At 44.0% G+C, this 19978-nt stretch overlaps 1 protein-coding gene across 3 annotated transcripts in view; it reads right to left on the reverse strand.

Moving 5' to 3' along the window:
- The window catches only part of APBA1 (amyloid beta precursor protein binding family A member 1), a 514808-nt gene that overhangs the window by 14684 nt on the left and 480146 nt on the right, over nt 1-19978 (reverse strand). For all 3 annotated transcript variants that reach the window (XM_086961250.1, XM_086961249.1, XM_086961248.1), the window contains one exon: nt 5266-5385. In XM_086961250.1, the coding sequence (XP_086817376.1) occupies nt 5266-5385 (120 nt within the window). The remainder of the gene's footprint in view (nt 1-5265; nt 5386-19978) is intronic.

Here is a 19978-nt window from a genome sequence, read left to right on the forward strand (position 1 = left end):
TTTGCCTCATTTTGTGATTGTGTTACTTCATTATTTTTAGGGGTGTGGAAATTCGCGTAATTTGCTTTCACATAATTTAGTAAAATTGCGTGAAGTTACACATTCACGTGAAATGCAAATTTCATGCTATAATATAGCACGAAATGCACCTTTGTGTCAATTTTTGAAGCGAGGATGCATTTAAACAAGACCACAGTGAACAAAGGCCACTCACGTTGTTATTCCTGTGCGAATGGTACAATTTGCTTTAAAAAAAAAATGCACTGTGTATTACTGCAAATTGCACCATTAGCTGTCAATTTTTGCCGCAAATGGCACATAATTATGCAAAGAGGTATAACTGCATAATTTCTGGGAATTTCACAAAACAAGTCTAATGCAAATTTCCCAAAATTACGTGATTTTACGTCATAGCCAAATTATTTTGTCATATTAATACTTATTAACACTATCTCTGCATTAGTACCAGTTTGGCACCCAAATACAGCACGAAGCAACGGAAAGCTGACCAGTCAACCTTTGAGACGGGCCTTCTACTATGTGGAAACGAGTGTTGCAGCGTTTTGTTAAAGTAACCTTTAATCCATTTGAGCTGGAATGTTTTTTTGTTAATATATGCAGATTATGCTGCAGATCACTGAGTATGTGTCAAATCTATATTTTTGCTAAAACCGCAGCAGCTGCAAAATCGCATAATTCCAGTGGCCCTGCCCATTGGCCATGCCTGTGCTTGTTTCAATTTATCAATATTTGTGTTAATCAAGACGTTTGTGATATTAAAAAGAAAAACAGACCAATAGTAAACCTATGGCGATGGTAAATTTACAAGGAAAATATCTTCTCATATCATTTTTGGGCTGCAAAGTTTCACCTGCAACTAAATCGGCATCTTCACAAAATGTGTGAGATATGAATTTGCCCACTTAAAGCACAAAGGCAGAAACTGTGCACGCCCTTAGTCATGACCTTTGTTGAATGCCTTGAAGAATTACAATATTTCTGTTCTGGCTTGCCTGCTTGGCTGTCTGTTAGAGCTTTTGTCGGTCATATATATCCATATTTACTATCTGTGGCCTGCACAGGCGTGAATATCGTTCACCTAATGCTACTGGCTTTCTGATGTATCATTCTGCCTTCTGAGGGTTGCAGCTGCAAAGCATAAAAGAGAATTAATTTTGTTAAAAATGTAATTCGTCACATGCAACCCTATGTATATAGCAAAAGGATTGTAAACACAAACCAATCCTTTTCTTTCACTAAAGCACAGGCACCCAAGGTATTTTTAGGTCTTGCCTACCGAACCCAGCGCATGCGCTGATTCGCCTTGGCGAGACTATTGTTGTCGGTTTTGCTAGCGAAGGGAGACGAACCATGTGCGCGCACGGACAGGCGATGTGCACGCGCTTGGTGTCTCCTTTCTGCCTCACACTCTCCCACCGCTTGCACGCTCACGGCGTCTCTCTGAGCTTCGGCCCAGGCAGGCCATGTGCATGCACACAGTGTGTCAAGCTCCATCACTCTGCTGGTGCGAGGTCAAGGAGCCGAGAGGTGAATGTGGTGGAACAGTAAGCTTGGGCCACGGTGAGGGAATTAGGGAGTCCGGGAGGCACCCCCTCTCCCCCGTAGCTGCTGAGTTCGGCGATGCTACTTTGCTACTGGTAAGGAGAAGGGGGGAGGCCGCACCACATGGTCCACAGGGATGACTCTGGGTGTGGCCAGTGTACGCCTAATTCTGTGCGTCCCTGGGGAGGGAGCGGGCGGCCTAAGGAGTGCAGGTCGCAGCACTTACTTCATTCCGCTGCCGCCGCTCCGTCTCCCATCTGCACGTCACAGCCCCCTTCATTCTGCTGCTGCCGCTCCGTCTCCTATCTGCACGTCATTGCCCCCTTCATTCCGCTGCCGCAGCTCCGTATCCCATCTGCACGTCACTGCCCCGGGCCGCACCACTGCCTGAATCCAGGTCGCAGGACACGTGAGGAGAGATCTGGGAGTTCTTCAGGGTGTCCCGGTCAGCTCCGGCAGGGGCCTAGATTCCCCGTTTATATGGGCCACCAAGCCCCCCGCCACACAGTCACTTGTCCCCTCCATAGGAGGACACAACCCATTTTGGGGGTAGGCCTCGTGGCAGTGTGCCTCCTCACTATTCCTCCGGGAGCTCCGCTCGGGACGGTCGCCTTTGACTTTGGAGCCTCGCGCTCACCCCCATGGATTTTGCTAAAAAGTCTCGCAAACGAAGCAAAAAACAATCAAATAAAAAAAGCATTTTGAAGGCAATAGATCTAGCATTTACGCACGTTTTAGCTATTGTCAATGTAAACGACAATGCCTTTTATTTACGTTTGGGTTTTTAAAACAAATAAAAGGCATTGTCATTTACAATGCTAATAGCTCAAATCCTCGAAAATGCGAGACCTATTGCATTGAAAATGCTTGTTCTGATAGTGAAAGCTAATCCTCAGGGAGGGGGTTGTTTGTAATATATTTACAGAGCTGATCACTGGTGCTTAGCACTGGTTATTCATCTGGATGTAGCATATTTGATAAACCTTGTGCTTTATTGTTTGAGGTGTGCATATTTTCTCCTGGCTCTGCAACGGCTGGTGTTTCGTTATAATCCAGGCCACATGTTAACCACATCGGTGAGGTGACCTTTGGTACTTCCAGTGTTAGCTCAATGCTAGCTCTCGTGGGGTGGGGGGGGGGAGATACTCTCTTTGGTTCCTTTGGACTGCACTGTGATGACTGGAAGAATTATGTCAACTTCACTAGCTGGATTTAAATGCACCGATTCTGCCATTTTAGTTGGTCACATTCAGCTTTTTTCTGGTTTGTTGAACATCACTCCAGGTTTTAAGATTCCAGAGTGCCTCGGCGTATTTGAGCAAATGTGAAAGTGCAGGCAGGATGTCAGTTGCTGGGGTCGGAATGTGGGCATCATGTCTGTGTCTAGAACAGTAGGTACCACTTTGGGTGCCAGGGTTTCCAGTTATGTGTATTATTCTGTGTGTTTTGTTGCCTGTATATTTGCCACCATGATGTAGTGGAAGTATTGTGCATTGTCTGAAGCTTCACCAACTTTGCACTACATCTTTTCACCTTGCAAAGAGTTTAGTTTATACCAAGGTCTTTTATTTGAATAATGTGTGATTGCTCCAGATGGCCTTTGCGCCTTCGTTACCTAAGGAATTGGGCCAGAATATCTTTTCTCTACAATTAATTTCTTAACAGTGCGACGAGGATGACAGCAGAAAGGTATCCTGTAATGAGGATAGGAGTCTAATATTCCATCTAGCTATGATGATCAACTAGAGTGTAGCCAATATAGCTGCATGAATATTTAGCCTACATGTTCTTAACGGTTTCTCAGGTCTACAATCACGGTCTGGTACATTTTGTAACAATGTAACATGTAACAGGTGTAGGAAGAAGACATTATTAAAAGGGCAGGATATGAGGGGGGTTCATCATCCTCTTGCAAGTTACAGTATCAAAAGCATAGCTACTAACTTGAGTGTCAGCAGGTTCTCAGACAAGCTCCGAGGACATATTTCTAGGCCCAACAAACTCCCAGGAGGAGTGAATAATGAACCCTTCTCTTGCACTTGACCAAGAACAGGAAATGGACGAACCAAGCGGGACAGTCCCAAATGATGCAAATGTAATCATCACACAATGGATGATGTGCTTAAGATCTTGTGGATGATTTTTGGAATCCCTAAGTGACTGAACAACAGCAGCCTCATTTGGGAAAAATCTAGTGATGGTGGTGGGGGTCAGTTGTTCTTTAGTTAGGTGTTGAATGAAGTGCTCACTGCAGGCTGCCTGCCACGGCTATCCGGACACAAGGAGTCGGGAACGCACGAACAGGCAGTACTGCAACTTAGAGTCTTCCTGAAAATTACCGGAGGAAGAACTACAATTCAAGAAGACACACATGGAAAAACTGTCAAATAGGTCTTGGTGAAAAAGGAAGATCCCAATAAAGAGGTGCGGTCGAGTGCTAGAGACCAAACTGCCCAGTTCAAGATCTTGAAATTTAATGACAAATATATGTCTTTAAGTATCCAGAAAAACAGCCATGATGTGGACGAAGTCAGCAATGCCGCATGGAATAGTGTGGACAAGGAGGCTATATCTTAAAGTAAGCAATCACAGTCTCATTGCATGCAAAGTCCTGATCAGGTTCGGCCAGGGGTCCCTGGGTGATCAAGTAAAAGCACAGTTCTTAGTATATTGGCGACTGGTGGAGAGAGGGAGTGGCACAGCTTTTCAGAGCATGACCGGGGCACGAATTGTGCTCATCGAGACATCAGCTGTTCAGATTCAAACCATGAAACAAATACAACTTTCGAATTCTGTGGCTTTCACATAAGGTTTATGTTGGTGAAGTTACAATAAAAGCCAATAAATAAAGAGTAGGTGGTACCAGGTTGTTGCTAAAATATGACACAATTTAGTGATTTCAGTCGAGAAAATCAGAGAAGCAATATCCATCTTTCGCCAGAGAGGAGGGATGTTGTATTATGGGGTGACAGAGAGCCCATACAGTGGTGAAAAGCCAGACCCCAGATCCCACACTCTATACTCTTCTACATATAGCACCTAATGCTTGAGGTGTTCCTGTGACAATGTTCTCTGTAACGTGCTCTAATATTGCCTAGTGGACCCTTCCTGCCATTAGAGGCCAGCTCCAGCATTCAAGGCCCTAGCCGAAGGCTAGGACCTTTAATGAGGGATTGGACCTTTAATGGCTGGTAGAGCCCGCTACGGAGGCTAAAGCTATTAGAACATTCCGCCCCTAAAGGGCAGAATGTTCTTATTTGTTAAACAAATGCCTCACGGACCCCGAGGGGGATGAAATCCTCTCCGGCTCCATGAGGCCTTTGTTCACAACAACCGCTGTGAACAAACATAGGAATGTTGATGCTCTGGACTTCTACCAGATATAAGAAGCCCGGAGCACTCCATTGTCTTCAATGGAGCGCTCAACATCCCAATGTTCTAATGCTCTTTGGAGCTTGATCTGTGCTATATCAAATACCAAAAAATAGCAAGGATAAAAATGAGGATTATGTACAAGGAATGATGAATTAGGGTGAGTTTTCATTTTCTGTGATATCTCAGAAATTGCAGATCCATTTAGATTTCTGGTGCGGTTTTTCGAACAACCTTGTTTTTTAATAGAGTAGACAGAAGAGACACGGACTTGTGGTTTCCTCAATTCCAACAAGGATAGATTGCTAGAAGAGATGTAGACATACTTACAATTCCATTCTGCACACTGAAACCCAGCTGGTACCGGAGGTCTGGTCTCCTGATCAAGACGGTGGTCACTGGTGGGCACCGGACGATGTTCAACTTCACCCTGGACTGGTTTTTCAGGCCCTAAGAGACAGGACAAAGCTGCTGAGTGACCTTCAACAAATGCATGGGTGCCTTAGAAGTACAATAGTGCAGTAAATAAACATGCCTTCTGCAAACATCACATAATCAACTGCCAGGTGGCTGTTTGATTGGTGGACATTTTAATTAAATGAGGCAATCAGACTGCTTACACCTTTCGTTAGGCAGAACATAACATTATGCAATAAACGCAGATTAAAATGCAATGTGTGCTACTGCATGGAAAGAGAGGCTTTTCATATTATGGCCTCTAAGTTTATCTGAAACGCATACGACACACAAGACAAAGATGTGTCTGAAAAACACTAGGGTTACACTTCCCTGGCTCCTAACCCCAAGGGGAGTGGAGCTCGAGAGTACTACACACCCTACATTTGTTTACATCCCTCTGCTCACTCTCCAAGTATGTCTCAGATCTCAGCTAGCTATGCTAGCTGTTTGGCACAGCATGTTTACTGTCTGAAGAAGTAACCAAGAAGTTTGGGGCTTAGGTTTGTGTTTCTATCGATCATGTACTTGACCAGACATCCCATGTTTGAAGGACCTCAAGGAAACACTATTACTACAGAGGTTGAGGACAAGTGAAAGCTGCTGACCCTGTTTTCCATGCTCCAAAATCCAGGGGTTTGCCTTATTAATTCCACCACATCTGGGCAAAGATAAAGCTTGTATAAACAAAATAACGCGAAGGAACTGATTAAAATAACTATTATAATAGAGAAGACATTAATTATTCTCTATTGCTGAGTATCGGTGTCCTAACCAACTTGCATTGGTTTAGTTTCAAACTCACGAGCAAACACCAATTCCAAGTATCTAATATTGTTTATCAGGCAAACAAACATTCAAATACATAAACAAAACATCACAACATATATAATATGCATCCAGTGCATGCCTGAGATAAAGCATTAAGGGCCTGATGTAGGAAGCCTAATATCGGTCGGTAACGGCCAAAATGACTGAATTTCGGCCGTTACCGACCAGTATTAGGCTTTTCAGATGTAGAGTCCTGATTTAAGGATTCGGTAATTTACCGAATTGGTAATTTAAGGAATCGGTAAATTACTGAATTCTTAAATATCGATTTGGTAAATTACCGAATCCTTAAGTTAGGAAGCACTCAAGTGAATGCTTTTCACTTGTAAGGATTCGTTATTTACCACCAACTACAAGTTGGTGGTAAATATTGAAAACTCTAAAAAAAGCAATTTTGTGCTTTTTTCAACTGTGCCATGTGGCAGACATACATGCCCTTATTGCATGTATGTGTGCCACATGTGCACCCATGCACTATACAGGGGTGCAACAGGGTGTCAATGTGACACCCTGCCACCCTTGTAAGTCTACCCCCTTTTACCGATTCAGTATTTACCGAATCGGTAATTCTCATTCATTCCTATGGGCCGCCAGGCCCACAGGAATGAATGGGGAATACCAAATCGGTAAATACCGAATCGGTATTTACCGAATTTTACCGATGCGGTAACATTTACCGAATCATGAGCTACATATCATTTACCGATTCTAAAATACAGAATCAGAAAAATTCTGTATTTTAGAATTGGTAAATGATATTTACCTTAACACAAACCACTAATGAAGGGCCCTAGGGCATATTTTCAGACCTCGCATGGACACAGCCCCCCAACAAGATACTTAGAAAACACAGAGTGCCTATGGGTCTATGGTAAAAAGACCTCAATATGACATGAATCAGCAGAAGGATACAAAAAGTGTAATTAATACAACAAAGGTACCCCTTGGTGAGTAAGGATACCCATCAGTCGCTATCCGATACCGCACTTGTCATCACCTGGGCTTCCTTATACTCCTCATCCCAACATCCCATAGAACTTCTGGGCAAACCACAAGGACTAGATGCATATGTCCAATGGCTCAGGATGTATGAGGTGGAGTGATATCAAGATATCAAAATTATATATAACGGCTGAATTGCAGTGCATAAGAGTGTGTGAAAAAAATCATATTGTGGATAAAATTGGAGAAGTTAAAGAGATTCAAATGTATTACTATCCCTCAGTTGTCCAGGGTTAAAAACAGTGCAAAAAATAGCAGTTTAAACAAATATCTGCTAGTGAAAGTATATGGTCAACATGTTTCAGCAGAATGAGGGACACAGTTGTCCTCTGCCTTCGTCAGGACCTTTATATATAATTGCTACTGCAATAGGTGAAAATATAATAAAGAAACTAATCAGAAACCATTTCACCTGGAATCCTTGGTTTTTCTGGTTACACCTCCTGTTAGTAGATCACTATTAAACAGGAGGGTATGGCCTCACCTCACCTGGTTGCGGCTCAGGCGAATGGAGCACCGCTCTCTACGTCGGTACTCCTGGCGGTCAGCTGAACCGTCTCGGGGATGTCTTTTTACCATAGACCCATGGGCACTCTGAGTTTTCTAAATTATATTTACCTACACCTGGTCCATAGTCTCATAAAAGGCCCAGCTTCTTACTCTTTCTAGAGCTGACTCAGCGCCCCCTAGGCACATACATGCTAAATCCCCATCAGACATCTCTGAAAAGGTAAATGCAAGGGAAGTCTATGGTGGCGTAAAATTTAAAAAAGATTCTGTCACTTTCATGAACTCAAACATAGGCAGATATCTCCGTAAGATGCGCACCTGAAAGGCAAAACCAAAAGCAGGATATCTAAAAAGTATGAAGCATGTTTTATTTTAAAAAAAGGCACATTTTTAGTTGTTAGTTGTCAAAATCCGTTGCTCTTTAGTGTCTGAAAGGTATCGCAGAAGGGCATTAACAGCAGTGGCGCATCATTAAATGTTCATTGAGCCCCACAATGCCCTTTCCATACAAAGCCCAATATCTCACGTTATGACAGAAAATGGGTAAAGGTTAATTGTTGAGGGTTCAGTTCATACAACTTTTATGTGAGTTGTGTGTTTCTCCTTCCTGGGTGTGACTTACTCTTGAATTTCCAAGAGATAGATATTTTTGCAAGCGGAAAAAAGTTTGAGAATCAGGACAAATTTATTTCCTGTTCAGGAATACTAGAAAACCTTTGACAGAAAAATACTTTGGGAATCGTATCCTTCAACACATTACCAACAAGAGAAAGCATTGCACCCCCTCCAGCCCCCCCCCCCTCGCCCCCTGCCTGCTCTGGCATTTACCACACAAAGGGGCACATACATCCAGCTAATTACCGGTCGCAAAGGGGCCGATTCGGGATGCATCAAGCCCAAAGCCATTCGCAAAATAGGTAATTGCTAAATTTGTGATGACCTACTTTGCAAAAGCTGTTGGGGAATCGCAATTTGCTATTCCCTAAATGCAAATCAAGAAGCATTCTCAGAATGTGATTTTGCATTAAGGAATCGCAAATAACCAACAATTTCAAGTTGATGGTAATTTGCGATTCCTTCGTAAAATGCACAAAATTGCATTTTTATAAGTGCCATGTGGCGCACACATATGCCCTTAGGACATGTGTGTGTGCCACATATGCACACATGCCAATTTTGGGGGTGCATCAGGGTGGCATTTTGGCCTCCTGGCACCCTTGCAATTGCATTCGCAATTTGCGATTACCTATTTGGTAGTCGCAAATTGCGAATGGTTTCCCATTCATTCCCAAGGGCCTCAAGGACCATAGGCATGAATGGTGTAGCATTCCCTAATAGTGAATCGCAATTTGTGATTTGCTATTAGTAAATGTGTAGGAATCGCAATTTTTTTGCGAAACCTACAAGCATAAGTAATTGCGATTCTTTAATAGCGATTCCTTAATAATTGCTATTAAGGAATCGCAATTGCTTACTTGGTTGCATGCATGTGGCAGAAAATGTCTTGGATATTGATTCCGCTGCGAAGTGAATTATGAATTAAGATCTGAATGAATTGTTACACCTTGACTTTTCAGTAAAATAATAAATAAATCATGTTTTCATGCAGATTTCAATATACTCTGTTAAGCAGTTGGGCAGTAATATTTTTTAGCTGTGAACTATTGTTTCTGTATTCAGAATATTTAACTAAACATTTCACTGGATGATGTGGTAATTCACACTATTGGCCAATAGAGGGCACTAAATGACAAAAATGGTGCTTCTCTGTGAGCCCTTATCTTAATGAGTGCAATGCGAATGGCTTTTCATAGTCCTAGGGCCACTTGTACGACCATTTCATTTTGCAACTCTCTAATAGCGATTCTTTGCGGCTCGCAAAATGTGATCTACTAATGTATCTCAGACACATTTAGCGATTCCTAACTAGGGGGCCTATTAGGGTGACGGACGGACCAGCGCCAGTCCGCCACCCCTGAGGTGGAGGGACCCTCCGCAGGGGCAGCGGCAGTCCCTCTGGTGCAATTAGGATGTGACCGCCACCCTGGTGGTCACATCCTGTATCTTTAACCTTGCGGCGGGTGCTGCTTGAAGCAGCACCCGCCGCAAGGTTAAAAATGCATGTTTTACATTTACATGCACAAAGCGGCAGGCACCGGGCAGTGCCTGCCGCTTTGTGCATGTAAATGCTGGGGGGTACCATGTTTTTCCACGGCGGAAAAGCAGCTGTGAAAAAGCATGTGTAAATGCACATCCTAATTTGGCTGACGGTGTCTTGCAGACACCGCCACCAAATAGCCCTCCACACCCCGCGGATCAGCGGCGGACGGACCTGCCGTCCGCCACTGGTCTCACCGCAATCCTACCGCCATCCTAATCTGGCGGTGGGTGTTTTCTGTGGCCGCAGCGGTGAATCCGCATCCTCCAGGCCGGCGGTGGCTTCCGGAGGATGCAGATTCACCGCCATCCTAATCGGCCCCATAGTCACAAATTACCTTCCTCATCAATATTCATGAGGTAGATCACAATTTGCAACACATTGGGAAGGGCCTGTCATCAGAGGGATGATGGCATGCTAGGGTCAGCACACCACCATGTCTGTGATTGCTTTTTAACCCTTTAAATGCGTCCGAAATGTTCCCAGATTGCGGAAAAATTTTACGCGTGTGCAAATCGGACGGCTCTCGGCCGTCCGATGCACAAGCCAATTGTGACGGCCGCCGGCCGGGCCGCCCGACGCATCCGAAAGGTTAAATAAAGCACATTTTTTAGGAAAATGCAGCCCCTTTTCCTTAAAGGAAAATGGGAAGCATTTAAAAAAGAAAAAGAAAAAGTTTTCTTTTCATTTTTTAAGTTTAGGCAGTGGCCCATGGGACTACTGCCTGCTCTTAAAAACTATTGCCGCCTACATTCACAACAAGTATTTACAATGCAATAGATCTCGCATTTACGATACTTTGAGCTATTGGCACTGTAAATGTCAATAGCTTAAATTCTTACACATACAAGACCAATTGAAATGCAAAAATTGTTTGTTTTTAAGCGCCCAATGCCGGCTTGCACTTAATAGAGACCACTCTCCTTTCTTTAGATGAGCAGTGTCTAAATAAAGGGGCGTGGCCTCTATTAAGTGCAAGCATGGCATGGGGCGCTTGAAAAAACCCACAAAAAATATTTGTACAGCAATAGGTGTCGCTTTTGCGAAGTTGAATGGAGAACGAATACTAATATATTAGAGGATGGGCGTTACAGGTTTGAAAAGCAGGTGTCCGCATTAGTTTATGGAGGCATTTTATTTGCCAGGCAGGCAATCGAGGGAAAAATAGGGTGGCACACCAAATACGGGTGAATTGACAGGTATGCACATATTATTCTTCGAGTACAACCACTCTTGCATTCCTGATCTCAAAGCGTGTAGAAATTGACTGTACTTCTTTTTGAGAACGGTGGCCATCCTACATACAATATCGAAAGCGAAACTACAAATCCCAGCACACAAAGTGTTTCTACCAGGGCCGTCTGAAATTGTCACACGTGACATAGCAGCTAGTATCACACAATGCTGCTGCGACTTATGCATAGTGACATTTATGCAATAGATGAACCCTCTTGTCAGTGTGTGTACCTGTGGTAAAGTGCAGTTTCTTTGACCCCCATTTTATATCCGAGTGAACCACGAAGATCCTTTGTCTCTCCCCGAACGCACAGCTGGCAGTAGCGTGGACAGTAGCTCTTCGTCTTCCTCCTCATTGAGCTTATATTCCTCATCCTCTTCCGGGTCCTCGCTGCCAGGAGCGGCACCTTGCGGACACACGGTTTATTTTTTCTTTTTCAAGCAGCTGTGCGTACAGGGCAACAGAGCCCGAGGCCCGGGTGACCGCCATGTCTAGCACCGGGGTAGAGGCCTGTGCTGCACTGTGCGAGGCGAGGACGTGCCAAGAGACACAGCAGTAGCTCGACAACAGCGTGTATGGGAGCGCCACACATACTGCAGCCACATGAGGGCAAAAGCAGTATCTGCATTTGGCTTTTACAAGGAGACTGCACAAGCTTGATACTAGGCCAGAGAAGCGCGATGCAAAAAATAAACATGCATGTCTGGAAGAGACGCCATGTGCGAGCTAGGGAGATGCTGTGCACGAGCTAAATCTCTAGTCCAGGTGGGCGGGGATCTAAGGGAGACAGGGCAGTCACCAACCCCACTTCCAAAGAAGCCAGACAGAAAGCCAACGACAATAGATCTAGCAAGTGAGCTGCGCATGCACTGCAACGCAGGTGAGACTTAAAAAGGGGACTCCTTCCCATTTGCGAATGGGCTACCACCTCCTTCATGGAGTCGGTAAAATATGAATGCAGTCGTACATGTGGCCCTAGGGCCACATATATGAAGATTTCATTTTCAAGACTCGCAATTTGCAATTTTTAGCGACTTGCAATTAGCGAGTCGCAAAATGAAATGTACTAATGTGTTTCAGATATATTTAGCGATTCGCAAAGGACCTACCTCATTAATATTCATGAGGTAGTGGCCTGTTAGCACAGGGATGGTGGCTTGCTGGGGACAGCAGACAACTATGTCTGTGGTTGCTTTTTACATAAAGCGACTGTTTAAAAAAATATTGCAGCCCATTTTCCCTAAAGGAAAATGGGATGCATTTAAAAAACAAAAACATTAAAAGTTTTCTTTAAATTCTTTTAAAAGTAAGCAGTGATCCGTGGGACCACTGCCTGATCTTAAAAAATGTTGCCACTCACATTCACAAAGGGGAAGGGTCCCTTGGGACCCCGTAGTGTAGTTCCTATATTCCCAATAGGCTCTGCGCATTGGAATAATATATACCATAGATTTGACGTAGGACTGAGGTCTACTAGGTCTCTATCAAATATATTAGACTTAATTGTGAGTGCCAGCTAGCTCAGAGGTCACTAGAAACTTTCTCGAATAAACAAGAAGGTATTAGTTTCTGACAACCGCATAAAAATGACAACTTTGTTTCCCAAGAATAAGAAATGTATCTCTAGAGTCGCGGAAACAATAATTATTTCACTCAGTTAATCGTGCATGCTTCGTTTCACCTGAGGTGCAGAGAAATGGAGAGACAGGCATTTTCAATAAAAAGGTATTTATTGAACAGTCTTCTTTCTCATGCAGAGGAAATGAACTGCTACAATCGTAATACTGGTTGCAAAGTACAATGCATACAGTACGAAGAGTATTATAAAATAATACTGTAAAAGCATGATATGGTTTCTAAGCCATAAAATATATAGAATACATACATTAATAAATAAAGACTAAAAAGTACTCAACTAGTGCTCTAAAATACGCCATCCCCGGTGTACCTAACCTAGGTCTAGTACAAGGGAAGAAGTAAGTGAGGTGTAGCTTAGTTTCACTATTCTTTTGCCAAGAACCTATCAAAGAACTCTCTAAGGGTCTAATCAGCTCCGTACCTTGGTTTTAGAATGAAGGAGGTCTGGTATCTCACTCTCAGGACTCGATTTCCCAACAACCCGCAAGGGTAGCTTGGAAACACTGTAGCTGGATTTCTCGGCAAGAGACAAGACAGCGTCTCTCTCAATGGGTCTGCTGGAGGGTCGGCTTCCTTCGGTACTTGCTGCGGCGAGCTGTGTCGTGTAGGTAGATAGTCGAACTGCTCCAAACCACCGTGTGTTTGCCTGGGCAAGTGTGGGCATATTTATACCTTGAAGGTGCCGAGTTTGACGTAAGGTTGGACATAATAACATCATCAAAGACTCAGTTCTTTGAAAACTCCATGAGTTCTTGGGTAAATCAATATTCAAGCAAGGTGAAGTCCATGACTGCTGAAGGGGGATTTTTCAAAGAAATTGTTGTGGATTTTCAGAACTAGTGGAAGTAGCCCTGCCGTATTTGGACTGCATAGGCTAAGTCTAAATATGGTTATGATTTCTATGCCTATGTAGCGATAGGGTGATTTATACCTATATATGGGCATGAATCGGGACATTACACTAAGGTCCTAAAATCATATACAACAACCCCTTCCCATTTGTGAAAGGGGTTGCCATCTCCTTCACAGATTCGGTAAGGTATGAATGTTTTGCAATGGCATTTCGGTCACAAAACATTAATACATGGCCCAGCGACTCACTATTAGGAAGGGACGTCCTTGGCGCGCCCTATCCTAATGGCAACTCACAAACCCTATTTTGCGAGTCGGTAATAGGTAGGACTCACAAAATTGGGTTAGTACATGCCAGAAGCCATTTTTAGCATTCACTAAGGGCATAATCTCCATTTGCAACCACTAAAAATAATCTTACATCTGGCCCCTACTTCGGATTCTGCAGCAGAGTTAACGGGGCACAGGCTTCTGTCTTCATTCACTTGGGACCAGTGGGAATAATATACACCCCGCTTATTCACAGAATACATATTGAAATGTGGCGAATACAACTAAGTTAATTCCCCCTACCTTGCCCACCCCTAACTAGTTACTAACTAGTAACCAGGTTGCATTGTTGTTCTTTTGTTTAGCATCTCCCCTACTTACATTAAATGCATTTTGTGCTAATGTCCTCAAAATAACTATCTATTAATTTACCTTTTTTATTGCATTTATATTAAAATAGATATATGAATTAGGAAATTGTAGAGAAATACATAAACACAACAACACAAACACTGGGGTGAGTTAATACTTTTGTAATTGAAAGATGCAACTTAAGTTTGATGTTACACTACAGAGTTATGAGTTAAAAAGTAAATCTTAAACTATGGCAAATGCTCAACAATAAGGACTCAGTAATCCCAACTCAGTCTGTAACTTGATTTAGCAGCCAAATTCAGATTGCAAGCCCCATTGAGAACCTGCGGGTCAGCAGCGTTGCACCATTTCGATATACAACTGGTGGAATCACATGCCTGGAATGAATACAGAAAGAACAACTGATGCATGTTATTCCACATTCCATCGGCAAACTCGGAATGGCGGGACACTGCACAATAAAGGTAATGCTGTGGTAGGCACCTGTTTGCCTCTTGCATCGGGTCACTCGCAATTTAAGAAAGAGGGGGTCTGCATCAAATGCACTGCTATATTTTACCTACTGGTGGTCGCCAGTAGGTAGTTATAGTTAGGACCATTTCCATAGGAATAGCATTTTTTGACTTGTCTATATCATTGGCACCGGTTGATGAATCTTCCCGAAATTTTCCAATACAAGTTTGCTGGCGATTCCTGTTGTACAAGGAAAGTTTCGGAGCGATCCACAAAGCGGGGCCGTAAAAGAGAGGGAGATCAAAAAAGTATTTTTCCCATGTTAATTTCCATGGAGATTTTTAGACACAACTACAGCCTGAAGCACTGTACGAAATTACACTAAATTTGGTAGAAAGGTAGCTCTTGGTCCAGAAGAGGTGTAAATCCATTCAGTAGTATTGGAGTTAATAAAGGAAATCCAAATTTGTATATATAGGGACCCCAACAGTCCCCGTGCTGAATTCTGATTGGCTGCTAACACTTCAACCAGGAAGTGTTAACAGTGATCTTGGCATTTGCCTTTAGCTGAGTGCCACAAAAAACATTGAAAAAAAAGAAAAGGGGGAGGGTAGGAATACCCTGCCACCCCCTAACTGTGGGCCTGGAGTCCCCCTGTAACCCTGACAGAGCTACAAAGCACTTTTTATTAACATTTTTGCCAGTAACGCCTTACCTCCAGCACCTTGAGACCCTCACGGGTGAGTAGTTGCACTTTACCATCCCATGACTGATTGATTGGTTGATCTGGCGGAGACTTTATCTACCAGCAGATTCCTTACCTTAGACTATCTCCAGGTGTCAGAATGGATTGAAGACTTTTCGTGAGCAGTACCCCTGCACACCATTAGGTGCCATCGTTCGGCTCTGCATCTGGCAGTGTCCGTGCCAGAAATTACATTGTCAATAAGACGTGGGAAACCCAATAAACCCTTGAGGGCTTGGGACATAGAACAATAAGTAGGTAAAAGTACCAACAAGGGATTTGTTTTAAAGAAATCAAGATAATAACAATCACCTGAATACATCTATTATCAAGCCCAGCAGTGGTGACTGACTAATGAACAATCAAGATTAGAATCAATTAATTTGTACTTTGACAAATCTTCCAGTAAACAATTTGAACACAGGTGTGTATAGTTCAACAAATCAAAATATTTAATACAAGTAACTAGACGGGGTACAAAATATTATACCTACATACAAAGACCGAGGTAAATAAGTTTTGTACAGAAATTGTGACCTCAGGGTTCAGTATGTAAACATCTATTCCAAAGTTTTTATATAATGGAAAATGAGCCTGAAACAACAGAAATCAAATACAAAGAAACAAATAATTGTGGAAATAGATGGGCTAGTCGACATTTCGGTCTCTATGGCTGACAAGTCCGTCAGACCATCTTCAGGGCGATGAATTAAAAGTTTACTGATTGACCCATATTTCTTGTCAAGTAAGTTAGACCAGCATAATCCTAATTAAACTGATAATTCCATTTAGCCAACGCCGGACGAGTAATTAAAACCTCCAGGCTCAATCGAAAAATCATTCACAGCAATCCAGAGGATTAGCGACCCCTCCCAGTCTTCACTGAGGCCTGGCTGATAAAAATAAGGCTGAGGCTCTGATCTAGGAGGCAAGGCTTCTGCTGGCATTGGAGTCAGCGTTGGGCTATGCCCCTCCAGCTCCGTGATAAGAGTCGGGGATGGCGGCGCGTGGGAGGATATGCATCGGGACCGGCGCAGAGGAAGGTCGAGATGGCAAGACCGGTATCGGTCTGGATCCAGGAATGGATCCCTGGGGCCCCACCAGAGTCAGAGCTGCCGGGCGGAACCAAATGTGGCCCCTTCTGACCCCACGAGGCCCGAAGGTGTGTCAACTGGTTCAGGCTGCCCAAGTATGAGGCGCATGGCCTCAGAACTTTTTTAATTGGGTGGAGGTCACTCTGGTCTTTGGAAATTTGGGAAGGTGCGGATTTGGCCCAGCACTTGGTCCAAGGAAACAAAGCCTAGAATGTAGAGGCTTCCTCGTCTTGTCGGCCTATGGATGAGGAGAAGTCAAAGAGCACATCGACTTTTTGCTCTTCATTTTGTGCCTCCTACATGACTATCTGAAGGACTTTGAATGGTACGAGGAAGACTTTGGGCTCCACAAACAATCCTAGGACCTTTCCCTCGACCGGGATCTCGACTTCTGTGGAGTCGCATGCCGAGCCACTAGCACCTTTAGCAACCTCTCCCTCAAAGCCTTCGGAGCCATGGCACGGCAATCATAACACGTACTGTGTGTTGTGGTCGAGCTCCAGGCACTACAGACAAATGAGGTATGGGTCCACCACCGACACTGGCAGGTGACAGGCACCACCGCTCTTAAAACCAGACCGGTGTAAAGACATTCCTCAACACACCAGGAGGTAAACCTCAAGAATAATAGCTCTTCTCCGGATCAGCGCTGGCTGGCACGGAAATCAAAGAACTGATATCTGCGCACCTGGGTGGTGCCTATATAGGGACCCCAACATCATTTCAGGCGCTGATGATGGACGCAGAGCCGATTGACACCACCTACCGGTGTGTAGGGGCATCTGCTCACAAAAAATCTTCCTATTCCAGTCTGACCCCAGGGATAATTCTATGGTAAGGAATCTGCAGCTAGAAGTCTCTATCAGATGTGGAGCTAAGAACAGTTATTGGCAACAGTATGCAGATCTCTATCTTGGGATCTTTTTAGATGTTAAAGAGACCACAGAACAGGGAGAGAGGGCGGCAGACAGAGTATCCACCAGGAACAGTGTTACCGAAGGTAAGTTGTTCTTCTGATGGATACTTCTAACCGCAGATTCAATACCTTTAGAACAGATACCAAAGCAGTAACTCCCAAAGGGGAAGGCTATCAGGACTTGACTCTGACCATAAAGTTCTACAGGACTGAGCAAGGAAAGTAACCCTCGCATTGGACCTAACTGGCAAGGCAGTAGTGCTACATGAACATCTGCCCAAAGCTCATGTTGCAACCAGGTGACATGAGCGGCAAAAACAGGCATCTCTCACACCAAAGACATAGTTGTGGCACTGGCTCTGGTGGAATGGGCTCTCTGTTCCTCAGGGGCTGCTTTTTGGCCAATGCATATCATATCTTCATGCAGATGATTATCCACTTCAAAAGCGTCCTCTTCTGCACCACCCTACCTACCCTTCTTTGAAATTGAGAAGCAGACGAGGAGCTGATCTTTCTACTCAATTATTTTTTTGTCCAGTGAATGTAAAAGCTCAACGCCCACATTGGATCAAGGAGATAGACCGTCGCCTCCTCCATAGAGAGAAGAATGCAGGCAAGGCAACTGATTGGCTAACATGTAAGATAATTATGACCTTAGGGAGAAAAGGTCCTTAACACCAGCTTGTTTGAGAAGAAGGTAGTGTAGGGAAGTTATATCTACTGAACCTGCACCTCAATGAAGATGGCATGCCAATGTGATAGTGAGAAGGAGGATCGTTTTCAGCATCAACCGTCTTATGGAGCAGTTCTGAATAGGTGTGAAGAATGTACATATAAGGAAATATAAGACCATTTAAGGCCCCACTGGGACCTTACAAATAGTTTGTGAGGAAACATCTGTGTCAAATATTGTATATCTATCACAACTGGTGACTTAAACAAGGATGGTTGGTCCACTAAACCAAGAAAGGAAGAAACGATTGACAAACTTTCCCTGTGCCCACTGTACTTCTTGCTGGACTAAAAAGAGAATAAACAAATGAACATCAGAAAGTTTGGCTTGTAAATGGTCGGTGTCTCAGGCAACACCCCAGGCAATATATGTTTTCCTGCACTCAGCATAGATAGACTTTGAGGAAAGACGTCTGATAAAAAAGATAACATCCACTACCTTGCCAGCAATCCAAATGTATTTAGTTACCAACATTCGGTCTCACTGAATGGAGGTGTAAGTTGTGGTGATATGGATAAAGGATCCTGCACTGCTGCTGAGACAGGAGGTCAGTGGAAGCTTGATCATAATGTTCAGGCTCAGGATCTGTGGCTACCAACCTTTATGGCCCTGTCTGGTCAATAAATATGACTTGATCATCTTCAGAGGCAGAAGCGAGATCAATGGCAAAGTGTATAAGGGCACTTCGCTTCATTCCAGTAGTAATGCATCTTGTAACGAGTGCCTTGGAGAAAAGTCCATTGAGCAAAAAACACACTGTGTGCTCCAGACAGTGGTGAATAGATATAACCAGGGCTTACCCCAGTGTGTGTAGATTTCACCACCTTGGGATGTAGATGCTACTCATGTTCTGCAAATTTATGCTTGCCCAGTTTGTCTGCCCTGGAATTCAGTGACCTTGCCAGGTGGTTGACTACCAGGAATATGTTCTGTCATTCCAGCCACCTCCAGAGGTACAGAGCCCAGCCCCCCCACACTGCATGTTGCAGTATCAAATGGGGGTAGTATTGTCTGTGAGGACCTATTCTAGCCCCCCTTTGATGACAGGAAGCCCCTAAGGGACAGACAGAAGGCCTAAAGCTTCAGAAGACGGATATGAAGCTGGCTCTCCGTGGAGACTGCAGAGTCTACCTCTCCTAGGTGACCTCTTGAACCCTGCAGTGACTTGTCTATCACAACTCTGTGCTCTGAGTGGGAAAGGGAGAGTGGACTACAGCCTTTCAGAATGACATCTAGCATGCACCACTACAAATCTTGAGCTCTGATGCTGAGCCCACTGGGTTTTGAGGTTCCATTGCAGGGCTCGTATGTGCTACCTGGCATTGGGGACAAGGATGATGCATGAGGTCAAGTATCCATGTAGGCCACAGTCATCCTTTCTGAGACCCAGGACTGATCATTAAACTCTGGAATAATTTCCTGAATGTCCTGGTCATGCTGCGGTGGAGGTAAAGCCTTGAACATCATTGTGTCCAGAACTGCGCCAATTAACAGAGGTCTCTGTGTAGGATTCAATTGGGACTTCAACTTGTTGATAGTAAAGCCCAACAATGTCACGAGCTCGACCTTCATTCTGAAGTGTTATACGAAGGCCTGTGGCGAACCTGCCTTTAGCAACCAGTCATTGTGATACAAGAATCAGGTAATCTCAACTTCCAAAAATGGGACGCGGCCACTGCCTTCACTTTCAAGAGATTGAGGTAAAACTGAGGGGAAGCACAGAAAGCTGGAAATGTTCCTGGGCCATCTTGTTGTTCTATTGACTCCGGAATC

Source organism: Lissotriton vulgaris, chromosome 3_1 (genome assembly GCF_964263255.1).
Source record: "Lissotriton vulgaris chromosome 3_1, aLisVul1.2, whole genome shotgun sequence".
Taxonomy (NCBI): domain Eukaryota; kingdom Metazoa; phylum Chordata; class Amphibia; order Caudata; family Salamandridae; genus Lissotriton; species Lissotriton vulgaris.